General features: G+C 42.0%; 1 protein-coding gene across 12 annotated transcripts in view; it reads right to left on the bottom strand.

Annotated features, from left to right (window-relative positions):
* Bbs9 (Bardet-Biedl syndrome 9) overlaps positions 1-20,306 on the bottom strand; it is a 409,213-nt gene that overhangs the window by 52,212 nt on the left and 336,695 nt on the right. For all 12 annotated transcript variants that reach the window (XM_031345633.1, XM_031345628.1, XM_031345629.1 and 9 more), the window contains one exon: positions 12,821-13,043. In XM_031345633.1, coding sequence (XP_031201493.1) covers positions 12,821-13,043 — 223 coding nt within the window. The remainder of the gene's footprint in view (positions 1-12,820; positions 13,044-20,306) is intronic.

Genomic DNA, 20,306 nt, shown 5'->3' with positions numbered 1-20,306 from the left:
GGGAGGGGCTACAGGTCTATGGTTAATCAGTAGCAATCCTTCATAATTTTATTTTTATTGCCAGAAACTGTTGAAATGAACATCAAATTTCACTCTCATATTAGAAATCTCACAAATATAAGTAGAATGTGAGATTTTTTTCATATGATACAAAGCCTCAGAAAATGTCTTCCATGAGAATGACTAAGGGATCCTTCCTTTTGGCTCAGCTGTTCAATGATACTGAAAACTGCACATAGTTAGGCTCCCACTATAATATTTCCAATACAAATAGTCCAAAGAGAAGACAGCTCCCATTTACAGCTGGAGGAGGGTATTCTACATGTTTACCTCTATACGCGTGGGCTCACAGGGTCATGTGACAGGAGTGAGAAATAAGAGCAGCAATGTCCTTTCCAAGGTATTCAGTTTATCTCCCAACATTCAGGCAGGTTTCTTCCCAATTATCTTTAGAATGTTGAGTGTCATATTAGTCTAAACATCTGCATGGAAAGACATTCCTGCAACCCCCAAATGCCGGGATTCTATTCCTGTATTAACGGCTCCTCTTCCAAGAACCTGGTCTTCGGTCATCACAGTGTAATTAGTCACTGGCCAGCACGTCTATCAACGAGTGTTTGCTAAGCACACAGTGGGATAATGCTGTTTTCTTGGGTCTTTGATGGTCGGGCCTCCTCTGGAGTGCCTCCCAATTGCTTCTCTTGTCAGATTCAGCTCTAATCCTAGACTCAAATATTCTTCCGCTAATCCTCCATTCCTCTCCTCACAGACTCCATTATGACAGAGAGGAATGTGCACCCTATTTATAATGGAATGTTTCCTTTACTTATTCAAGTTAAGTTCATTTCAAAACAATTCTGTAACAATGCATTGCTTAAGAACAAGGGGCTACCTTATATTTTTCAGATTAAGAAAACACATGGTTTAAAAGAAAGAAGGAAAGAGAAAGAAAGAAAGAAAGAAAGAAAGAAAGAAAGAAAGAAAGGAGAAAAAGCAAGCTGCTACACAGTTGCTTCATGACTGAATTCGCCATTTCCATGGTTATTACAAATCACCTTTACTTTCTTCTTTTTTTAAAATTATTTTTATTTTATTAAATTATTTTATTTATTTACATTCCAAATATTTCCCCCTTCCTAGTCCAACACTGAGTTCTTCACTCCAACCCCTGCCCTTTGCTTCTGAGATGGTGCTCCCTCACCCACCCTCCCATCTCCACCTCACCCCCACCAGCATCCCCTTCCCTGAGCCATCAACTCTCTACAGGATTAAGTAAATTTTCTCCTACTGAGACTAGACATGTTTGTCCTCGGCTACATATGTGCTGGGGGCCATGGACAAGCTCATGTATACTCTCTGGTTGGTGGTTTAGTCCTTGGGAACTCTAAAAGATTTGGGTAAGTTGATATTGTTGTTCTTCCTATAGGGTTGCAATCCCCTTCATCCTACCCTTAACTCTTATTTTTAGTGTATATTTTATGTATTTACATTTCAAATGTTTATCCCCTTTCCTGGTTTCCCCTCTGCAAACCCTCTATCCCATCCCCCTTCCCCCTGCTTCTATGAGGATGCTACCCCACCTATCCACCCACTCCCACCTCCTCCCTGCCCTGGCATTCCCCTACACTGGGGCATCAAGCCTTCACAGGACCAATGGCCTTTCCTCCCATTGATGCCCATTAAGACCATACTCTGCTACAAACACAGTTGGAGCCATGTCTCCCTCCCCTCCATGAACACTCTTTGGTTAGTCCCTGAGAGTTCTCGGGGTCTGGTTGGTTGACACTGTTGTTCTTCCTATGGGGTTGCAAATCCCTTCAGCTCCTTCAGTCCTTTCTCTAACTCCTCTATTGGGGTCTCCATGCTCAGTCCAATGGTTGGCTGAGAGCATCTGCCAATATTTGTCAATATTTGTCAGGCTCTGGCAAAGCCTCTCAGGAGACAGCTATATCAGGCTTCTGTCAGCAAGCAATTCTTGACATCCACAATAGTATCTGGGATTGGTGTCTGCATATGGGATGGAGACCTAGGTAGGGCAGTCTCTGGATGGCCTTTCCTTTAGTTTCTGCTTCACACTTTGTCCCCATATTTCCTCCTGTGAGTATTTTGTTTCCCCTTCTAAGAAGGACTGAAACATCCACAATTTGGTCTTCCTTCTTTTTGCGTTTCATATGGTCTGTGGATTGTATCTTGGGTATTCTAAGCTTTGAGGCTAATATTCACTTATCAGTGAGTACATACCATGTGTGTTCTTTTGTGACTGGGTTACCTTACTCAGGATGATATTTTCTAGTTCTATCCATTTGCCTAAGAATTTCATATATTCATTGTTTTTAATAGCCGAGTAGTACTCCGTTGTGTAAGTGTACCACATTTTCTGTATCCATTCCTTTGTTGAGGGACATTTGGGTTCTTTCCAGCTTCTAGCTACTATAAATAAGGCTGCTTTAGACATAGTGGAGCATGTGTCCTTGTTATATGTTGGAGCATCTTCTGGGTATATGCCCAGGAATGGTATAGCTGGGTCCTCAGGTAGTGTTCCTCTTTTTCTACATCCTCACCAGCATCTGCTGTCACCTGAGGTTTTGATCTTAGCTATCCTGACTGGTGCCTTTACTTTCTAATTTCATCATTTACCAGTCTTGTCTTTCAGAGATTTCAATCCATATATTGTTCTTGTACAGGTCATCATGTTTTAAGGTGTATTATAAATGAAATAAAACACATTATACATACAACAAAATCCTTTCACGAACTTCACCGTTTTCCCAGCTTTCCTAAACCTTGGTTAAGGTGCTGTCTTACATCTCAGACCTTCCTGATCCTGAATATCACTATCAAACTAACATTTATAAAACACTGCTTCATGGGTCACATAACAGTCCTATACCTCTCTCTGCCACCCACCAGCATGATGTTCAGTCCCTATTATCCAGCCTCCATGTTTCTATGCACAAGGCTGCTCACTGCTCAACCCAAATGTCACTGTAATCTGAACCTTAACCAGTTTACCTGCAGATGCACATCTTGCTCCGATCCTTAGCAACTGTTGCCATCCTTTCTAAAAGCCTGGTATCTAGGTACCAATCTATATCAAGGCTTGCCTTTTTTCATGAGAAACTCCACTAATTCATTCTAAAAGTCCACGAGGGGTCAAGGACAACTTCCTGGTTTGGGTGTTATGCTATAGTTGTCTATGATGCTTCCCCTAAAGGAACCTGGGTGAATGGCATGTTGGATTACATACAGTATTGTCATATATTCCTGTGGGTCTGTAATTATTTTAAAATTAAAACTTTAATAATATATTGTAGATACCAACTATGTATCTGTGTAGAGATACAAATAAAGTATGAAGGTGATGAAGAATACAGTTTTGGAGGCCTTCTACCTAAGGATGAGAAATTGAATAAAAACTAAACAGTAGGGCCCTGTAGAAAGTAGTAGAATGGTCATATCCCCAGGGGACAAGAATAAGAGGAAAGGAGGCCCCAGGAATTTCTCTTGGAGCATGTCAGCTATGCCTTTCAAAACCCCAGTATCTCAAAGCCACATACTTAGAGAAAAATAAAAGACAAAAATATTCCAAAACAAAGAAACCTGGAAAAAGCACAAAGTATTTAGAGAATGCTGAGTTGTTCAGACTCAATAAAGAATCTTAAGACAAAATGCAAGGAACATGCCTGGATTGATAATGTGGGTCAATGTTGAACTCTTGCTTTAATACAGTAGATAGAAAAACTGTCAAATCTTTGAAAGAGTGGAGGCAATATGAGTAGATCTATTTTTTAAGGAAGCTCACATGCACAGAAAAGTATAACTTTATCATGATACAGTTAGTTACAAGATTACTAAACAAATACTTAGGTATTCTGCTATCAGAAAGAGTTTATATATTTCAAAAAAGGATGTAAGTATATAACTATTAAAGCAAATATATGATAACTAATAATAAAATAAAATCAAGAAAAATATGTGAGACATAAAGCAATAGGTATAAGCTAAACCTGGTTAAGACAGGAGGATTATAAGTTTGAAGTCATCCTGGCTTATACGGCAAAGAGGACAGAGGACAAAAAACACTACAGGGAGGAATGTCTAATTCTAAAGACCTTTAGAAAGTTCATAAGGGAGCCTACTACTGTATAGCTTCATATATATGAATGGTAGATAGATAGATAGATAGATAGATAGATAGATAGATAGATAGATAGATAGATAGATAATAGATAGACAGATGATAGATAGATAGATAGATGATAGATAGATGATAGATAGATAGATGATAGATAGACAGATATAGATAGATAGATAGATAGACAAACAGACAGACAGATAGATAGATGGTAGATAGATAGATGATAGATAGATAGATAGATAGATAGATAGATAGATAAGATAGAGGATAGATAGATAGATAGTAGATAGCTAGCTAGATAGATAGATAGAAAGACAGACAGACAAATAGTAGGTAGATAGATAGATAGATGATAGATAGACAGATAGACAGATACATACATACATACATACATACATGATATCACATATATGATATATATCTATCACATATGATAGATAATCATATATGTGTATATATATATACATACATATATATTTGATAGAGTTTACAGTTTCTGTATAATAAGATAACAATGCTCCTACTAGCTGTCATAGGCCAACAAATAGAAGACCAAGTGTTAGGAACAGATTCTTTTATTTGGAACTGCTGGCCAGCAAAGTCCCATAGAAAGCCAAACATTACTGCCAGTGTTCTTGCTTGCCAGAATGTGACTTAAAGAACCTATTGCTGAGGTCAGGGATGGTGACTTCCCCCAGAGGTTCTTTTATTGTTGACAATAGTTTTCACTATCCTGGATTTTTGGTTATTCCTAATGATTTTGCAGACTTCTCTTTCTAACTCTATGAAGAACTGAGTGGGAATTTTGATGAGGATTGCATTGAATCTGTAAATTGCTTTTGCAAGATGGCCATTTTTATTATGTTAATCCTGCCAATCCATGAGCATAGGAGATCTTTCCATCTTCTGAGATCTTCAATTTCTTTCTTCAAGGACTTGAAGTTCTTGTCATACAGGTCTTTCACTCACTTGGTTAGTATCACACCAAGGTATTTTATATTATTTGTGACTATTGAGAAGGGTATCATTTGCCTAATTTTCTTCTCAGCCTGTTTATCCTTTAAGTAGATTTGTTTGAGTTAAGTTTATATCCAGCCACTTTGCTGAAGTTGTTTATCAGGTTTAGGAGTTCTCTGGTGGAATTTTTTGGGATCATTTAAGTATACTATCATATCACTTGCAAATAGTGATATTTTGACTTCTTACTTTCCAATTTGTATCCCTTTGGTCTCCTTCTGTTGTCTAATTGCTCCAGGTAGGACTTTGAGTACTATATTGAATAGGTAGAAAGAGAGTGGGCAGTATTACAGAGCAGTTGTGATAAAAAAAACTGCATGGTATTGGTACAGTGACAGGCAGGTAGATCAATGGGATAGAACTGAAGAAATGAACCCACACACCTATGGTCACTTGATCCTTGACAAAAGAGCTAAAGCCATTCAGTGAAAAAAGGACAGCATTTTCAACAAATGGTACTGGTTCAATTGGTGGTCAGCATGTAGAAGAATGCACATCAATCCATTTTTTATCTCCTTGTAGAAAGTTCAAGTCTAAGTGAGATCAAGGACTGCCACATAAAACCAGAAATACTGAAACAAATAGAAAAGAAAGTGGGGAAGAGCCTTGAACACATGGGCACAGGGGAAATTTTCTTGAACAGAACAGCAATGGTTTATGCTCTAATATCAACAATCAACAAATGGGACCTCATAAAATAGCAAAGCTTCTGTAAGGCAAAGGACACTGTCAATAGGACAAAAGAGCAACCAACAGATTGGGAAAAGATCTTTACCAATCCTACATCCAATAGAGGGCTAAAAATCCAATATATACAAAGAATTCAAGAAATTAGACTTCAGAGAAACAAATAACCATAATAAAAAATGGAGAACAGAGCTAAACAGAAAATTCTCAACTGAGGAAACTCAAATGGCTGAGAAGCAACTAAAGAAATTTCCAACAACCTTAGTCATCAGGGAAATGCAAATCAAACCAACCCTGAGATTCCACCTTACATCAGTCAGAATGGCTAAGATCAAAAACTCAGGTGACAGCAGATGCTGGCAGGGATGTGGAGAAAGAGGAACACTCCTCCACTGCTGGTGGGATGACAAGCTGGTGTAACCCTTCTGGAAATCAGTCTGGTGTTTCCTTAGAAAACTGGACATAGTACTACCTGAGGACCCAGTTATATCACTCCTGGGCATATACCCCAAAGATTATCCAACATATAACAAGGGCACATGTTCCATTATGTCTATAGCAGCCTTATTTATAATAGCCAGAAGCTGGAAAGAACCTAGATGTCCTTCAACAGAGGAATGTATACAGAAAATGTGATAAATTTACACAGTGGGGTACTATTCAGCTATTAAAAACAATAACCTCATGAAATTCTTAGGCAAATGGATGTAACTAGAAAATAATCATCCTGAGGAGGTAACCCAGTCGCAAAAGAACACACAGGGTATGTACTCGCTGATAAGTGGATATTAGCCCAAAAGCTCAGCATACCCAAGATACAATTCACAGACCATATGAAGCTCAAGAAGAAGGAAGACAGGCTGGTGAGATGGCTCAGCAGTTAAGAGCACTGACTGCTCTTCCAAAAGTCCTGAGTTCAAATCCCAGCAACCACATGGTGACTCACAACCATTCGTAATGAGATCTGATGCCCTCTTCTGGTGCACCTGAAGACAGCTACAGTGCACTTAGATATAACAATAAATAAATCTTTAAAAAAAGAAGAAGAAGAAGAAGAAGAAGAAGAAGAAGAAGAAGAAGAAGAAGAAGAAGAAGAAGAAGAAGAAGAAGAAGAAGAAGAAGAAAAAGAAGAAGAAGAAGAAGAAGAAAAAGAAGAAAAAGAAGAAGAAGAAAAAGAAGAAAAAGAAGAAGAAGAAGAAGGAAGACCAAATTGTGGATGCTTCAGTCCTTCTTAGATGTGGGAACAAAATACTTATGGGAGACAGAGAGAAGGGGAAGGGAAAAAGGGACAGGATCGGGTAGAAGAAGAGAAGGGATGATAAACAGAGAGTCAGAAATTTGAACAGAGGTGTGTAGCAATGGGAAATGGGGAACTGGGGGTAGCCACCAGCAGGTCCCAGATGCTAGGAAAGCAAGAGGCTCCCAGGACCCAACAGGGATAAAATTAGTTGAAATGTCCAACAAAGGAGAGAACCTGTAGAGACCATATCCAGAGGCTAGGCAAAGCCCCTAGTTGAGGAATGTGCACCTACTCATCTCCAAATTCAACCCAGAAGGGCTCCTGTCTAAAGGAAATACAGGGACAAAGTATGGAGCAGAGACCAAAGGAAAGGCCATCTAGAGACTGTCTTACCCAGGGATTCATTCCATATACAGATATCAAACCCAGATACTATTGAGGATGCCAACAAGTGCTTGATAACAGGATCCTGATATAGCTGTCTCCTGAGAGGCTCTACCAGAGCCTGACAAATACAGAGGCGGATGCTCTCAACCAACTACTGAACTGATCAAGGGGTCCTCAATGGAGGAGTTAGAGAAAGGACTCAAGGAGCTGAAGGGGTTTACAACACCATAGGAAGAACAACAATATCAACCAACCAGACCATCCCCTGCCAGAGCTCCCAGAGACTAAACCACCAACCAAATAGTACACATGGAGAGACCCACGGCGCTAGCTGCATATGTAGCAGAGGATGCCATCGTCTGGCATAAATAGGAGAGGCCATTGGTCCTATGAAGGCTTGATGCCCCAGTGTAGGGGAATGCCAGGGCGGAGAGATGGCATTCAGTAGGTGGGGTAGCATCCTCATAGAAGCAGGGGGAGGAGGGCAGATGGGAGAGGGAAGGTCTGGAGGGGAAACTGAGAAAGGGGATAACATCTGAAATGTAAATACATAAAATATCCAATAAAAAAAAGAATCTATTGTTGAAGATACCAAGTACTTGAGTCAGAAAACATGGGGAAGTCAAGCCATAACTGGCCTGTAAACTTATTATTACTGGCTAGTCCAAATGGTGAGATCTAGGTTCTTTAAAGAGACCCTGTCTCAAAACTAATATTATGGACAGTTATTGAGAAAGACAACTCAATTTCAATGTTGGCTTCTAGTATTCACAGACATATGCATAAACACATATATACCCATATAACATACATAGTGTGTGTGTGTGTGACTTAACTACCCAGGGTGCCTACTTCAGGCACTACCCAGTTCTATGTATTTACCTGAAATTTTCAAGTTTTCCGTTTTCTTTACAGCTAAATAGAGTTGTAGAACCCAGTCCCAAATGATACTGCACAACTCCTGGCATCCAAGGCCCAGGGATCATTGAGGAAGAGGGGCAGAAAGATGGAAAGAGCCAGGATCAAGGAGTTTTCTGAGAGACTGTGTCTCCTAGAAATGTTAGAAGCAGCATCCATAAAGTCTCGACCACATGAACCTAAGCACAGGCCAGGCAAGGAGACAGCAATGGACATGCCACCTTGGATGAGGGAAACACCACACGGCCTCAGGCCTGCACCAAGAATTACAAGCAACCAAGAATGCCAAGAGCAGGAGAAGCAGTCTTCCCTGGAGAAGACACGGAAATTAGTTATCCAAGCTCAACTAGTCAGACCTGAAAATCTATACACAAGTAATACTAGATAGACTGAGAAGGTATATTTAGGAATATATGTATATACATATATGTGCATAACTATAATTCATGGAAAAAGAGTCAATGAATTTGAAAGACAATAAGGAAGGGTATATAGAAGGGCTTGGAGGGAGAAAAAGGAAGGGGAAATAATGTAATTATATTGTAATCTCAAAAATAAAATAGTAGTACTACTACTACTACTAATAATAATAATAATACTATGGGCAACTAGAGGAATACTCATGTAGGAGACATAGTCTTCCCAGGGAAGAGCACGTTATTTAATAGCTATTTATCTAACACTAAATATCCTGCTCTGAAGACATACAGAGCAATATGATACTGATTAAGAAGCTTGTATTTACATATTTATAAAGACACACACACATGCACACACACACACTGTACCACCACTAATTAGTGAAAAAAGTCATGTATTTGTAAGAGAGCAAGGAAAGGTATATAGGAAGTTTTGGAGGGAGGAAAATAAAAGGGGACATAATATAATTATACTATGCTCTCAACAATAAAAGGTTTTCTAAAAGGCCCTAATGTAATTGCTAGTGGAAGAAGAGTTTCTACCTCTGGCCTCCAGAGAGGGCGCTCTCATCATGGCCTTCCTTCACTGCAGGAATTGAAAGAGCATATCCAGAGTGGCCGGATCATAAAGTCCCACGGCTAGAAGAGACCATAGGGTTTTTATTCGAAGGTGTTTGTTGTCTGCACTTTAATAAGGGGCATGGTGAAATTACACACACTCCTGACTTTTAATACAACCACTTAGCAACTTCTCAGGCCCTAGTTACCTCAGCTGTTAGTGAGGGAGGTGAACCAGATGGTTTCTAAGTTCTTATCAAAACCTTAAAATAAGCTTGTGTCTGCCTGTGTGCTCATTAATCCACTCCATTCTAATACCCGCAACCCCACAGCCTTGTCCAACCCGACAGCACTCCACTGCATGCTTGATATTCTAACATTCCACTGTAGCCTTATTTCTTCTAACACACCAGGGTGCCCTTGTATACCAAGTCAGCTGCTACAGCTATACTGCCATTGTGAGCTGTACAATTATAGATTGGAAGCAGAAATAACTCATGGTACTCCTTTTCCCATTACATTAGTACCATGCCACTTATAGAGACAAGAAAAGTTAAGCACAAACAAATACATGGTGAATCTTTCCTGGGAGGGTATGTCCTCATAGAATGGAAGGAGACTGTGAGAAGCTGCTTTGTGGACTCTCTCCCACACTGCTGCAGGAGCTGAAGGGGGGTGGGCACATGGAGAACAGCTCATCCCAGAGGGGGCTCTGCTGAGAAGCCCGTTTGCACTGCTGTGGTCTGCGTGGCCTAGGGCTCAGCACAGCTGGCCAGGATGTCTGTGTTCCATACCTAACACTTCCAGAGGCGGTGTTAACTCTGGGCTAGACTGTTTCTCCTGCTTCTTTCTGCTTTCCGTGGTGACAGAGCCACAACACTCCATGTCTCCCTCAAGAATGAGCTCAGCATAGGAATAGGATGTGTGACCATTCTGAATTGAGGGAGGAAAGTATTTCGGGTGACAATAAGCTCTGGGATGAGAAGAGACCGGGCACAGCTGCTCACAATTAATTACTCAAGGTGCAATTAGACCCACAGGGGAGGAAGGGTCACCAGCAGGGAAGAGGGACAGGATGACTGACAGCAGACTCCAGCACACTCAGCTTCAACGTAGCTGGTGAAAAGTGCTCAGCCAGACGGGAGTGCTCTGCCCAGCTAGCATTCCTCGGCTGGGAACAAACATGTTTCCTGTCTTTCTCTTTTCTTTATCTCTTCCTCCTCCTTGTCCCCTTTCCTCTGTCTCTCAGAGTTTTTACATTGACAGGTTAAATATTCCAAATCCCAGACATCCACGCAACTCTCCAGTTGTTTCATTACTTGCAGAAGAATGGCTCAGGAGGAGACTCTGGGTTTCTGCTCCCAACCAGGCTCAGACTGGGGTCCACACAAAGGCCTGGGCAACCACAACCTGGGCTGACAGGAGATGGCTTTCTTAGTTTCTTTCTGTTCCTGTTGTTGTGATAAAAATGTCCTGACAGAAGGAACATTAGGAAGGAGGGGGCTATTCTGGCCCAGGGTTCAAGGGTAAAGTCAATAATAGTGGGGACGTAAAGGAGGCAGACGCTGACGGCAGTGGGCCACAGGGCCACATGGCACCCACAGCTGGGAACCGGGGGGTCAGTACTGACACTACACATGGCTTGCTTTCCCATTTGGCACAGTCCAGGCAGAGGGAAGGGTCCAGCCCAGCGTTAAGATGAGTCTTCCTACATCAAGGTGATCGCACAGACATGCCCAGAAGCCCATCTCCCAGGTGACTGCAGACCCTGCCAGATCAGGTGTGCTGAGTCCCACTCCCCAACTCCTTCCAGAAATCCCATTCCCTTTCCCATGTAACATGGAGGGAAGGGTGCATACCCTGTGCCAATCAGAATGAAGAGTTTTCAGGTCATACATCATTGACCTGTAATGCTCATCTCTTAGGAAGATAGTCCTCTGAAGGCAATCCGAGGGCAGACTGAAGATCAAAAGGAAGAGGAGGAAGATGTGACAAGGACAAGACGCCAAGCTCCACCCTCCCCACCCTGGTAAAGAACCATCAACAGACCGGCTAACAAATACACTTCAGAAGTAAAGGTTGGGTTCTATATATAGTTATAGTAAAAAAAAAAAAAGTTTCAAGTGATGAAATGCAGCATGCTGGGAACACAAGCTTTGAAGGACGGACCATACGCACTTGCAACAGCAGTCCCAACTGCGGCTTCTGTTCAAGCATGGTGGAGAATGCTTTTCACACACAGACAGCCCTGGAAACCAGTCAAGGGTCATAACTCTTCCCATCTAGAGCAGTGGTCTCAGCCTTCCTAATGCTGCAACCCTTTCCTGTCATGGTGTGGTGACCCATGACCAGAAAATTAGTTCATTGCTACTTCATGACTATAATTTTGCTACTGTTATGAGTCATAATGTAAATGTCTGATATGCAGGTTATCTGATATGTGACCCCCCACAGGGGTCACGACGCACAGGTTGAGAACAGCTGTTCTAGAAGAAGATAGCAGGGTCGGAAACCAACACCTGGGGAGGGCAAAAAAGAACAGAAGCAAGATCCAAATACTGGTCTGTCTGCCCCTGAGGCCTAGGCTTATCAGCTTTTATTATACAGCCTCCATGTTTATCTTTGAAAGATTTCACCCGAATTCCCTCTTCTGGGCATTCTGGCTTAAGAGGGAAAGAAGGCAGCAGCAAGAGAATCAGCACTGGGGACAGAAGCCATACGGGAAAGGAGAGAATAGTGTCACCGCTCAAGCTGGGTGCTTGCCTGAGTAAAACCATGCCACAGCTGTGGTGTGCAATAACTTCACAGGCAACATGCTCCATGAGCTGCTACCGAAAGGTCAAGATGGAGAAGCGGGCCTAGGAGCTGCCGAGGGCCTAAGTGCAGTGTGACTGACCCCTCAGACCCACACTGTGGGAAGGCAAGCTTAGCTGTCTGGACCTCCGTGAGGGACCACATGGCCCCACTGTGACCCACAGGTGCCTTGGTCCTCTCGGCTCACCTCTGTGATCCCGGGTCTTTCCCTCAGACTCTTGCCCCTTATTCCAATGGCCATGGTGCAGCAGACAGGATCTAATTCATCTGGGTCGCATTACTTCCTTGTATCATGTTATTTACATTCATGAAACGCAGTATCTTGAGATCACATTTGGTAAAACTTTTCCTTAAAAACACTTTTATTCTCTAATCCTCTTTTTATTGGTTAGACGCAAAACAAAATGGATCATATATTTAAGGACAGAGACAAGGGGGAAAAAAACGTATCATTCTAGAAATGTTTAGCAAGCAAATACCCCGAGAATATTTATCCACGTGGTTACCACACAGGATATGTGAGGGGAAATGTGAAAGCAATTTTCTTGGCTATCATCACTTTAGTATGAAATTTAAACCCAAATACAGCTGCAGGCACATTTCTCTCATGGGAAGAGCTCTGTCCTTAGGCAGGATTCTTACCTGGCATAACCATGGCCTGTGGGGCTGCAGTGTCTGTGCTCACGCAGAGGCGCCCACCTTTAGCTAACCTATCACACAGCAGGGTGATGTGCTTCTTCAGTCGGCTGGTATCTTTGGGTATGTTCAGTTGGCTGCTGAGGTTCAAAGCCTGCTCCTTGGAACTCTTCGATAGGCAGGTTTTCAAAAGGTGGGCAATGGCGGCGTCCACGGTTTCTTCCCAGCCCTGCATGCAAAAGCCAATTTGGAATTTGTATACAAATGACAGCAAGCCAAGGGGTCTTTTACTGTTAACAAGGCTTTAACAAGGTTTTCAGGTAGTGAGCTACTAATTCTTCTTGATATCCTCCTCCAAGGATTGAGGCAATTGGATGAGTTGGCATGTGAGAAGGGTTTTGTCCTGTACCAAAAATAGAAATCACAGTAGTCTCGAAAAACCAAAAAAAAAAAAAAAAAAAATCTATTCCTAATGCAGGCCTGTTTGATGATCAGGTGGCTCAAAATATTAGGCATGTCCCTTCTTTTGCCCTGGAGTCTGCAGGAAAGGATCTGGCCCTTACATAAGCCCTAGACACAGCAGGGGCTCCTGGGATGGAGAGGAGATGCTGGTACTTCAGCTGTTTGAGCCATAGTCTTGAGGCTGTGGACAAAGCTGACAGTGTTAGTCTACAGAGTGATTTGAGGGCTCTAAGGGTCTATCTAGTTCCATTTCAGTATCACGTGGCAAAAGAAATGGTACACAGAAATGGCCATTTGTCCCATTTTTCTTTGGAGTAATTGTATGAGCTACAGTAAAGACCAGGGGAAATGTGGTGTCACCTTAAAATCTGGGGGCTGCAATTCTAGGAATATCGCTGCTGCACTGGGACCTCAGCCCCAACACAGAAGACAGGCAGGTTCAAGGAGTAAAGGGTGCATGGCAGGAAGGGCCGATAAAAGCATCTTAAGGTAACTGAGTAAGATCTTCCTGATCAAGGGTGTAAGGCATTCAAGGTAGGACACTTGCCGCCTGCTTCCTAGGAACCCTACCTACAAGCCTGGCATCTAATTATCTCTGCCATTTTGGTAGCTGAACTATGCTCCAGATGCACAATGACTATACAGCTCAGGCTCCTTCCTCATTCTTTCCAGGCACATAGAGCTGGTTCTTAAATCCAAGTCCAGAGTCTCTCTATACCCACCCGAGAGCTTCCTCCCCCTGACTGCCATAAACAGTAAACCAAGACTTTTGATTCCACTGACCCATTTCTATCTCCCTATAATAGATGCCACCAGGCAAATTAGGAAAGAGAAAAATGAACCTGAGAATCCTTTCAAGAGGACCTGAAAGATCGTTAAAACTGCTTCCTGCTCCAAATCACTATAACTCAATAAGCCACTAGTTGCCGCAAAGGTATCATTCTACTACTAGCAAAAATCTACATTAGACTAAAATCTAAAATTGCCTTTAGCAATCTTCTCAGAGAGGACAGTTTTCTAAGTTGCCTTTGGAGCCTTTGACAAAGTCCTTTGGAGTGTAAGAGTGAGTCCTGCAGTATCCTTTAGCATCTTATACTCCATGGCCATTTCAGCACGAAAGCAGTTCTTCTGTCATTTAGACTGATCATTTAGGCAAGCCACTGTATTTATAAACAGATTACATTAGCTTAGTAGAAAACAAAAGTAGACAGTATTTACTCAACACAGAAGGACTCCTACGAAATGTCTTTTCCTGCCGCCAACTTGCAGAGCAAGTAGAAAACCTTGTCATGTATTGTTGGAACATGGTCCAAGAATGGAGTCTCACAAGGGAACCCCTGCATGTCTGTGAGAAAACTCCAAGAAAACAAGAGCTGTGTGACCTCAGTTTCTTCAAAACCATAAAATTGTTCTAGGAATGTGCTCTCGTGCCTCTCCCAGTGCAGCGGATAGGAGTGAGTTTACTTCCGATTGTTCATTACAACTGGTGATTGCTATTCCATAGCCATGGGCAGCTTGATTTGTGACAGTACACATTACTCATGTGACTGTTCTTAACCCTCAGAGCAGTGCTTCTCAACCTGCGGGTTATGACCCCTTTGGGGGTTGCATATCAGATATCCTATATATCAGATGTCTTTACTACAATATCTAACAGTAGCAAAATTACAGTTATGATGCAGCACTAAAAAATGTTATGGTTGGGGTTACTACAACATAAGGAACTGCAATAAAGGTTCCAGGTGTTAGGAAGGCTATTTTTGTTTTGTTTTGTTTTTCCGAGATAGGGTTTCAGGGTTTCTGTGTATAGCCCTGGCTGACCTGGGACTCACTCTGTAGACCAAGCTGGCCTCAAACTCAGAAATCAACCTGCCTCTGCCTCCCAAGTGCTGGGATTAAAGGCGTGCGCCACTGCCGCCTGGCTATTAGGAAGGTTCTTAACCAATGCCTCGGAGTATAAATTGTCTAGTGCTTTGAATAAAGTTGGCAATTGCATGAACTTAGTCTGCTTAAATTTTAGGCTCCATTCTTACAAGTTCCTCTGCCAACTAGAGTAGTAAACAATGTATAGATATTTATTATAGCTATTTCATATAATGAGTCATAGTGACAATACTTAGATTACTAATAAAATGTTTAGAGGGCCCAAGCTGCTGCATAAATTCAAATACAATAATAAAAGAGTGTGCTTATGAGATAAGAGATGGTGAAGAGTTTGTTAGATAAAACTCAATGTGAATACATGACTGAGCAGATAGCATAACTACCTAATAAAATATGAAGCAAGGCTTTTCAGGAAGTAGACACTCAAGCGTGAGGAGCTGGGAGATGAGCTGTTGTAATACCTCCTTGCCTTCTCCACTACCAGCACTGAAAGCATGCATGTGCCCACCTGCACATGCCAGGCTCGTATTCTTCATTCAGACTAATAATTTGCCATGTATTTCAAGAGGGAAATGCAATATTGATGTGAGAAATTACTGCTAGAACTTCTAGAAGTAAGCACAAGCCCTTTTGTGAAACTTCTTTTGCTTTAGTTCTCAAGTTTTTATCTTTAACATCATGGCATCAATGTTTTAGGCTATGGCTTCATGCTGCCTTCTCTGTCAAGGGTGCCAGTAGCTGCTGGAAGGGCCTTCTACTTTGATCATACTCAACTGGAATTAAAAACAAGAGAAGTATCTAGAACAGTACACCAAGTGACCCTTCTATAGTATAATTTAAAGTGCATTTTTCTCCACAGGAATCAAATGAAAATAAGGCTAGTTACCCCAATTCAAATTTCAAAATTGTAATGAATATGAAGTGGTATAACTTTAAATGGTTTTGTACACTTCAGGGGAAGTCCATATATACATTTATTTTTATCTATTTCTCTAGGTATGATGCGCATGCATGTTTGTGCATATGTGTTCAGGAGTGAGAGTGTGCATAAATAATTGCCAAAGCATGTCTATCAAAGCCAGAGAGTAACTTTGGGCACTGGTCTCCACTGCCTGCTTATGTAAGGCAGAGTCTCCTGTGGTTGGTCACTGGGTATACTGGAGACTCAGAGAGTTTCCCAGAATTCTCTGGTCACTATCTGCCACCTTGTCATTGCACTGTTTGCATTGCAGAGGCATGCTACCAGGTTGGTCATTTTTATATGAGTCCTGAGATTCATGTGTATTTATTTTTAAAAATAATATTTATGATGGTACATGATATTAAGTACTGTGAAATTAAAAAATTGAAAGAGACTCAGATATAGCTCCTACCTGTAAGTACCACCATTACCAATAATAGAAAAATATTAAAACTATAATGATGTAGAAAATAACATATAATTAGAAAGTAGTAGATTTAAAGAACTTTAGGAGGATTTGCTTTATCTTCTAGTCTTTGTTCTAGAACCAAAATCCTCAAATAAGTTATTCAAGATAGAAAAAGCTTTCTTCTGACCACCTCATATGCAACATTGCCTGCTTGCGCACACACAAACATACACCACAAATATTATTAATAAAATTGTTAATACTCAGATTGTGTTGTTAGTTACCAAAACCATTCCTGTATGTGCAAAAAAACCAGAAAATACTATGAACCTAAATTTAGTGAAGCAAGCATGAGTCATTCAGAAAGCAATGTTCCTATTTCCGCCAAGCTAAGGTAACTGCTTCCTAAGACATAAGGCAAAAAGATCCCCACAGAGAAAGCCTGTGGCTACCACACAGGTCCATACATTCCTACCACATGCAAGCGACCACTGTATCAGCAAGGCCACCTGCCCATCTCTAGAACCAATGAGATGAGGCTCATCCCAGTTCTGCCAAGGACTGGCGCCAGAACAGTAAACACCAATTTGTCTAAAAGGAACTGCTGACTTGGACAGAGGCTTCTTCACCTTCAGAAACATGTAGTTCAACTGAGAGAGGAGCAAAAGCAACACCGTAAAGGACTTGCCAGGGCACAGACGCCAGCCAGCTGAGACGGTGGTGCAGCAGTCTTAGGCATGCCCAACCCCTCCATGACACCTTCCTGCTGCTGTGGGAGGAAGTGCCACACAGTGGCCTATGGGACTGACTTAAGAGAAATACCTGGACCAATGTGGGTTGCTTACATATTTCTTCTTACTTAGGAATGCAATATGTTATTTTTTAAAATTATGTCTAAATGAGACTCACAGCACTCTTTGAATGATTACTTTAGCATTTTAAGTGTTAAAAAGCATACCATCAGAGCTTAACTGGAAGTCCATTTGCTTTTGTTCCTCTTAACAATACATGGAGGAATGTGAAGACCTCACCACACAGCATCTTACTGTTGAACTACAGTAGTGATGACCCCATTTTGGGATGCTTGCCACACGCCTGGTCCACATTGGGCATTCAATTAGCCCCTACGAATTTTTAGGGGTATAAAGACTGTCCTCATGAAAACTACACACCCAAGTGCACCACAAATGTCTTTGGATTTTGTTTGTGAGGGTTTCCTGGTGATGCTGAGGATGGGACCAGGGTGTCATATGTGCTAAGCATGTGGCCTACCATTCAGCTACACATACTCTGCCTGGAAGGGTGTGCTATTCTGTTTTGTTTTTGTAGAACATTTGTTTTTTATTACTGATTTATTATTGTTGTCACTTCCAAATGACATAAATAATAAAACATAAAGAAGGAAGAGGAATAGATGTAGTTTAGTTGATAGAAACTAAGCACACAATGTAATTTTTGGTTACTTTCTGCTAAAAAATATAATTTGCATACACATATACATGTACAGATAACTTATGGAGGAAAAAAACATTGTGCCACCCACACTTTCGTGACAGCAGTTTATGAGGCAAAAGCTTCAAGGAAGCCATCTCCTACAACCCCTAACTCAGAGGTAGCCCAGATATGTCCTTGCTATAGCCTCAAGTGTTAGGTGCCCCCCCAAGATAAATGTTGCTCTCTGACTTCCACCAATGTTCCAACATCTTAGCCAAATCCTGACTACACATTCAGACTAATTACCTCCAGCATTGTTAGAAAGATAATAAGGGGGGTAGGGCATTGACTAGCCCAAAAGATTAGCATAGTGAGGCCTTTATTAAGGATGGGACCTTGACCCAAGTGTGTGTGTGTGTGTGTGTGTGTGTGTGTGTGTGTGTGTGTGTGTGTGTGTGCAACAGGAGAGGATTCGAGATTCGAGCCTCTACCCTCCTGGCTAGCTCACCCACAGCCCCCCAGGACTCCAGCAGGGCCCACACAGGCCTGAGCTGTGCTGCACAGTCCAGAGGAGATGGCTGCTGCTTTAGACCCAGTGTGTTTTAGATGGCCTCAGATGTACCTTGACTACTGAGCTGCCAGATTTTTCATTTCTCTTTTGTAATGCTGTAAAAGTCTGATGCCATTTTTGAGAAATACATTCAGATCTTGCACTTCCTTGTGTTGTGTCTGCCATTTTTTCTTCACCAACACCTTGCCGACCTGTACCAGGACCCTGTTCTCCCGCGGGTTGAGGGTGGCCTTGTTGGAGGAAGTGTGTCACTATGGGAGTGGGCTTTGAGACCCTCCTCCTAGCTGCCTAGAAGTTTGTCTTCTCCTGTTTACCTTCAGAACAAGAGGTAGAACTCTTGAGCTCTGCCAGCACCAGGCGTTCCTGGATGCTGCCATGCTTCCTGTCTTGATGATAATGGGCTGAACTTCTGACCTGTAAGCAGCTCCAATTAAATGTAGTCCTTATAAGAGTTGTCTTGGTCATGGTGTCTGTTCACAGCAATGGACCCTAACTAAGGCAGAAGTTAGTACCAGGAGTGAGGTATAAGCCTGACCCTACTTTTGTTTGGAAGAATGAGGATTTGGGGACTTTGGATTTGGAAAGTAGTGGAGTGCTTTAAGTGGGGCTTAATGAGATATCCTAGTAGATATATGGAAGACTTTTTTTGCTGAGGGTGATTTGAACTGTAGAAACCTGGCTCTAGAGGTTATTTATTGTTTATGCTTTTGCCATTGAATAAGGAATTTGATCCATGGCCACTTGGGGAATAGTGGCCATGAAAAGAGTAAGCCCAAGCATGGTGGTACACACCTTTAATCCCAGGAGACAGAGGCAAGCAGATCTCTGAGTTCAAAGTCAGCTTAGGATAAAGCGGTTCTAGGTGAATAAATGCTTAGGTTCAGGCATGATAATACAGTTCTTAATCCCAGCATTCAGGCAACAGAGCCATGCAGATCTCTTGAGTGCAAAGTCAATCTACAGAGCAAGTACCAGGATAGTGAAGAAGTTGTAAAACAGAAAGCTGGTGATAATGTTATAAACAAGGTGGCCATGTTCCAGCCCTAGCAAGCAGCAGACCTCAGCAGCTTCAGCCGTGTGGCTCTGCCTTTAAAGTTAAGATTAGAATAGGCTACTAGGACAATTGATACTGAATGGCTGGAGCTAAGAAATTATCAGTGATTAAGAGGAGACTAGCGTCACTGAGGTGAAATGTTCTGGGGAATCTTTTCTGAGAGCAAAAAGAAGCTGTGTTCCAGAGATAACCAAGGTTGTATCGCATGCTGCAGCTTGACTTGGTAATATTTAAGAATCACCCAAGTGGTACTGGTTTTGAAGGTATGAAGAGGTTATGGAGAGCAGCTGAGGTTTGGCTCTATGAGAGGCCAGGGAAGGCCACTGATGAAGGTACAGCCTCAGTTGCAGTTGACAGCCCAGAACTGAAGGGGTCATGCAAAGGAGTTGAGGCTCGGCACCATGAAGGGAGCCTATGAGAGGCTATGGGTGAATCCTAGTTGCAGTGGAAGACCCCAGTCTACTGAAGATGCCAGTACCATGGGATGATCACCAAGAACAGCATTAGGACTGGAGTGCAGTTAACCAGAGCATACAGTGCTACAGATGACAGAGCTGGAGAAGATGCTAGCCTTTTTGAGGAAGATCATATGTGAATCCCAGACATGGATCAAGAAACTGTGAAGTTGAAGTTGTCTTGGATACCCCAAGATGTTAGAGATGCCAGAGCCATAGTATACTTGCTGAGGAAAGCTGCTAAAAGGGAGTAGAACCAGCC

The sequence above is a fragment of the Mastomys coucha genome, unplaced genomic scaffold, assembly GCF_008632895.1.
Source record: "Mastomys coucha isolate ucsf_1 unplaced genomic scaffold, UCSF_Mcou_1 pScaffold23, whole genome shotgun sequence".
Classification (NCBI taxonomy): Eukaryota; Metazoa; Chordata; class Mammalia; order Rodentia; family Muridae; genus Mastomys; species Mastomys coucha.
Note: the sequence above shows the minus strand (reverse complement) of the source record. Positions and strands in the feature narration are given on the sequence as shown.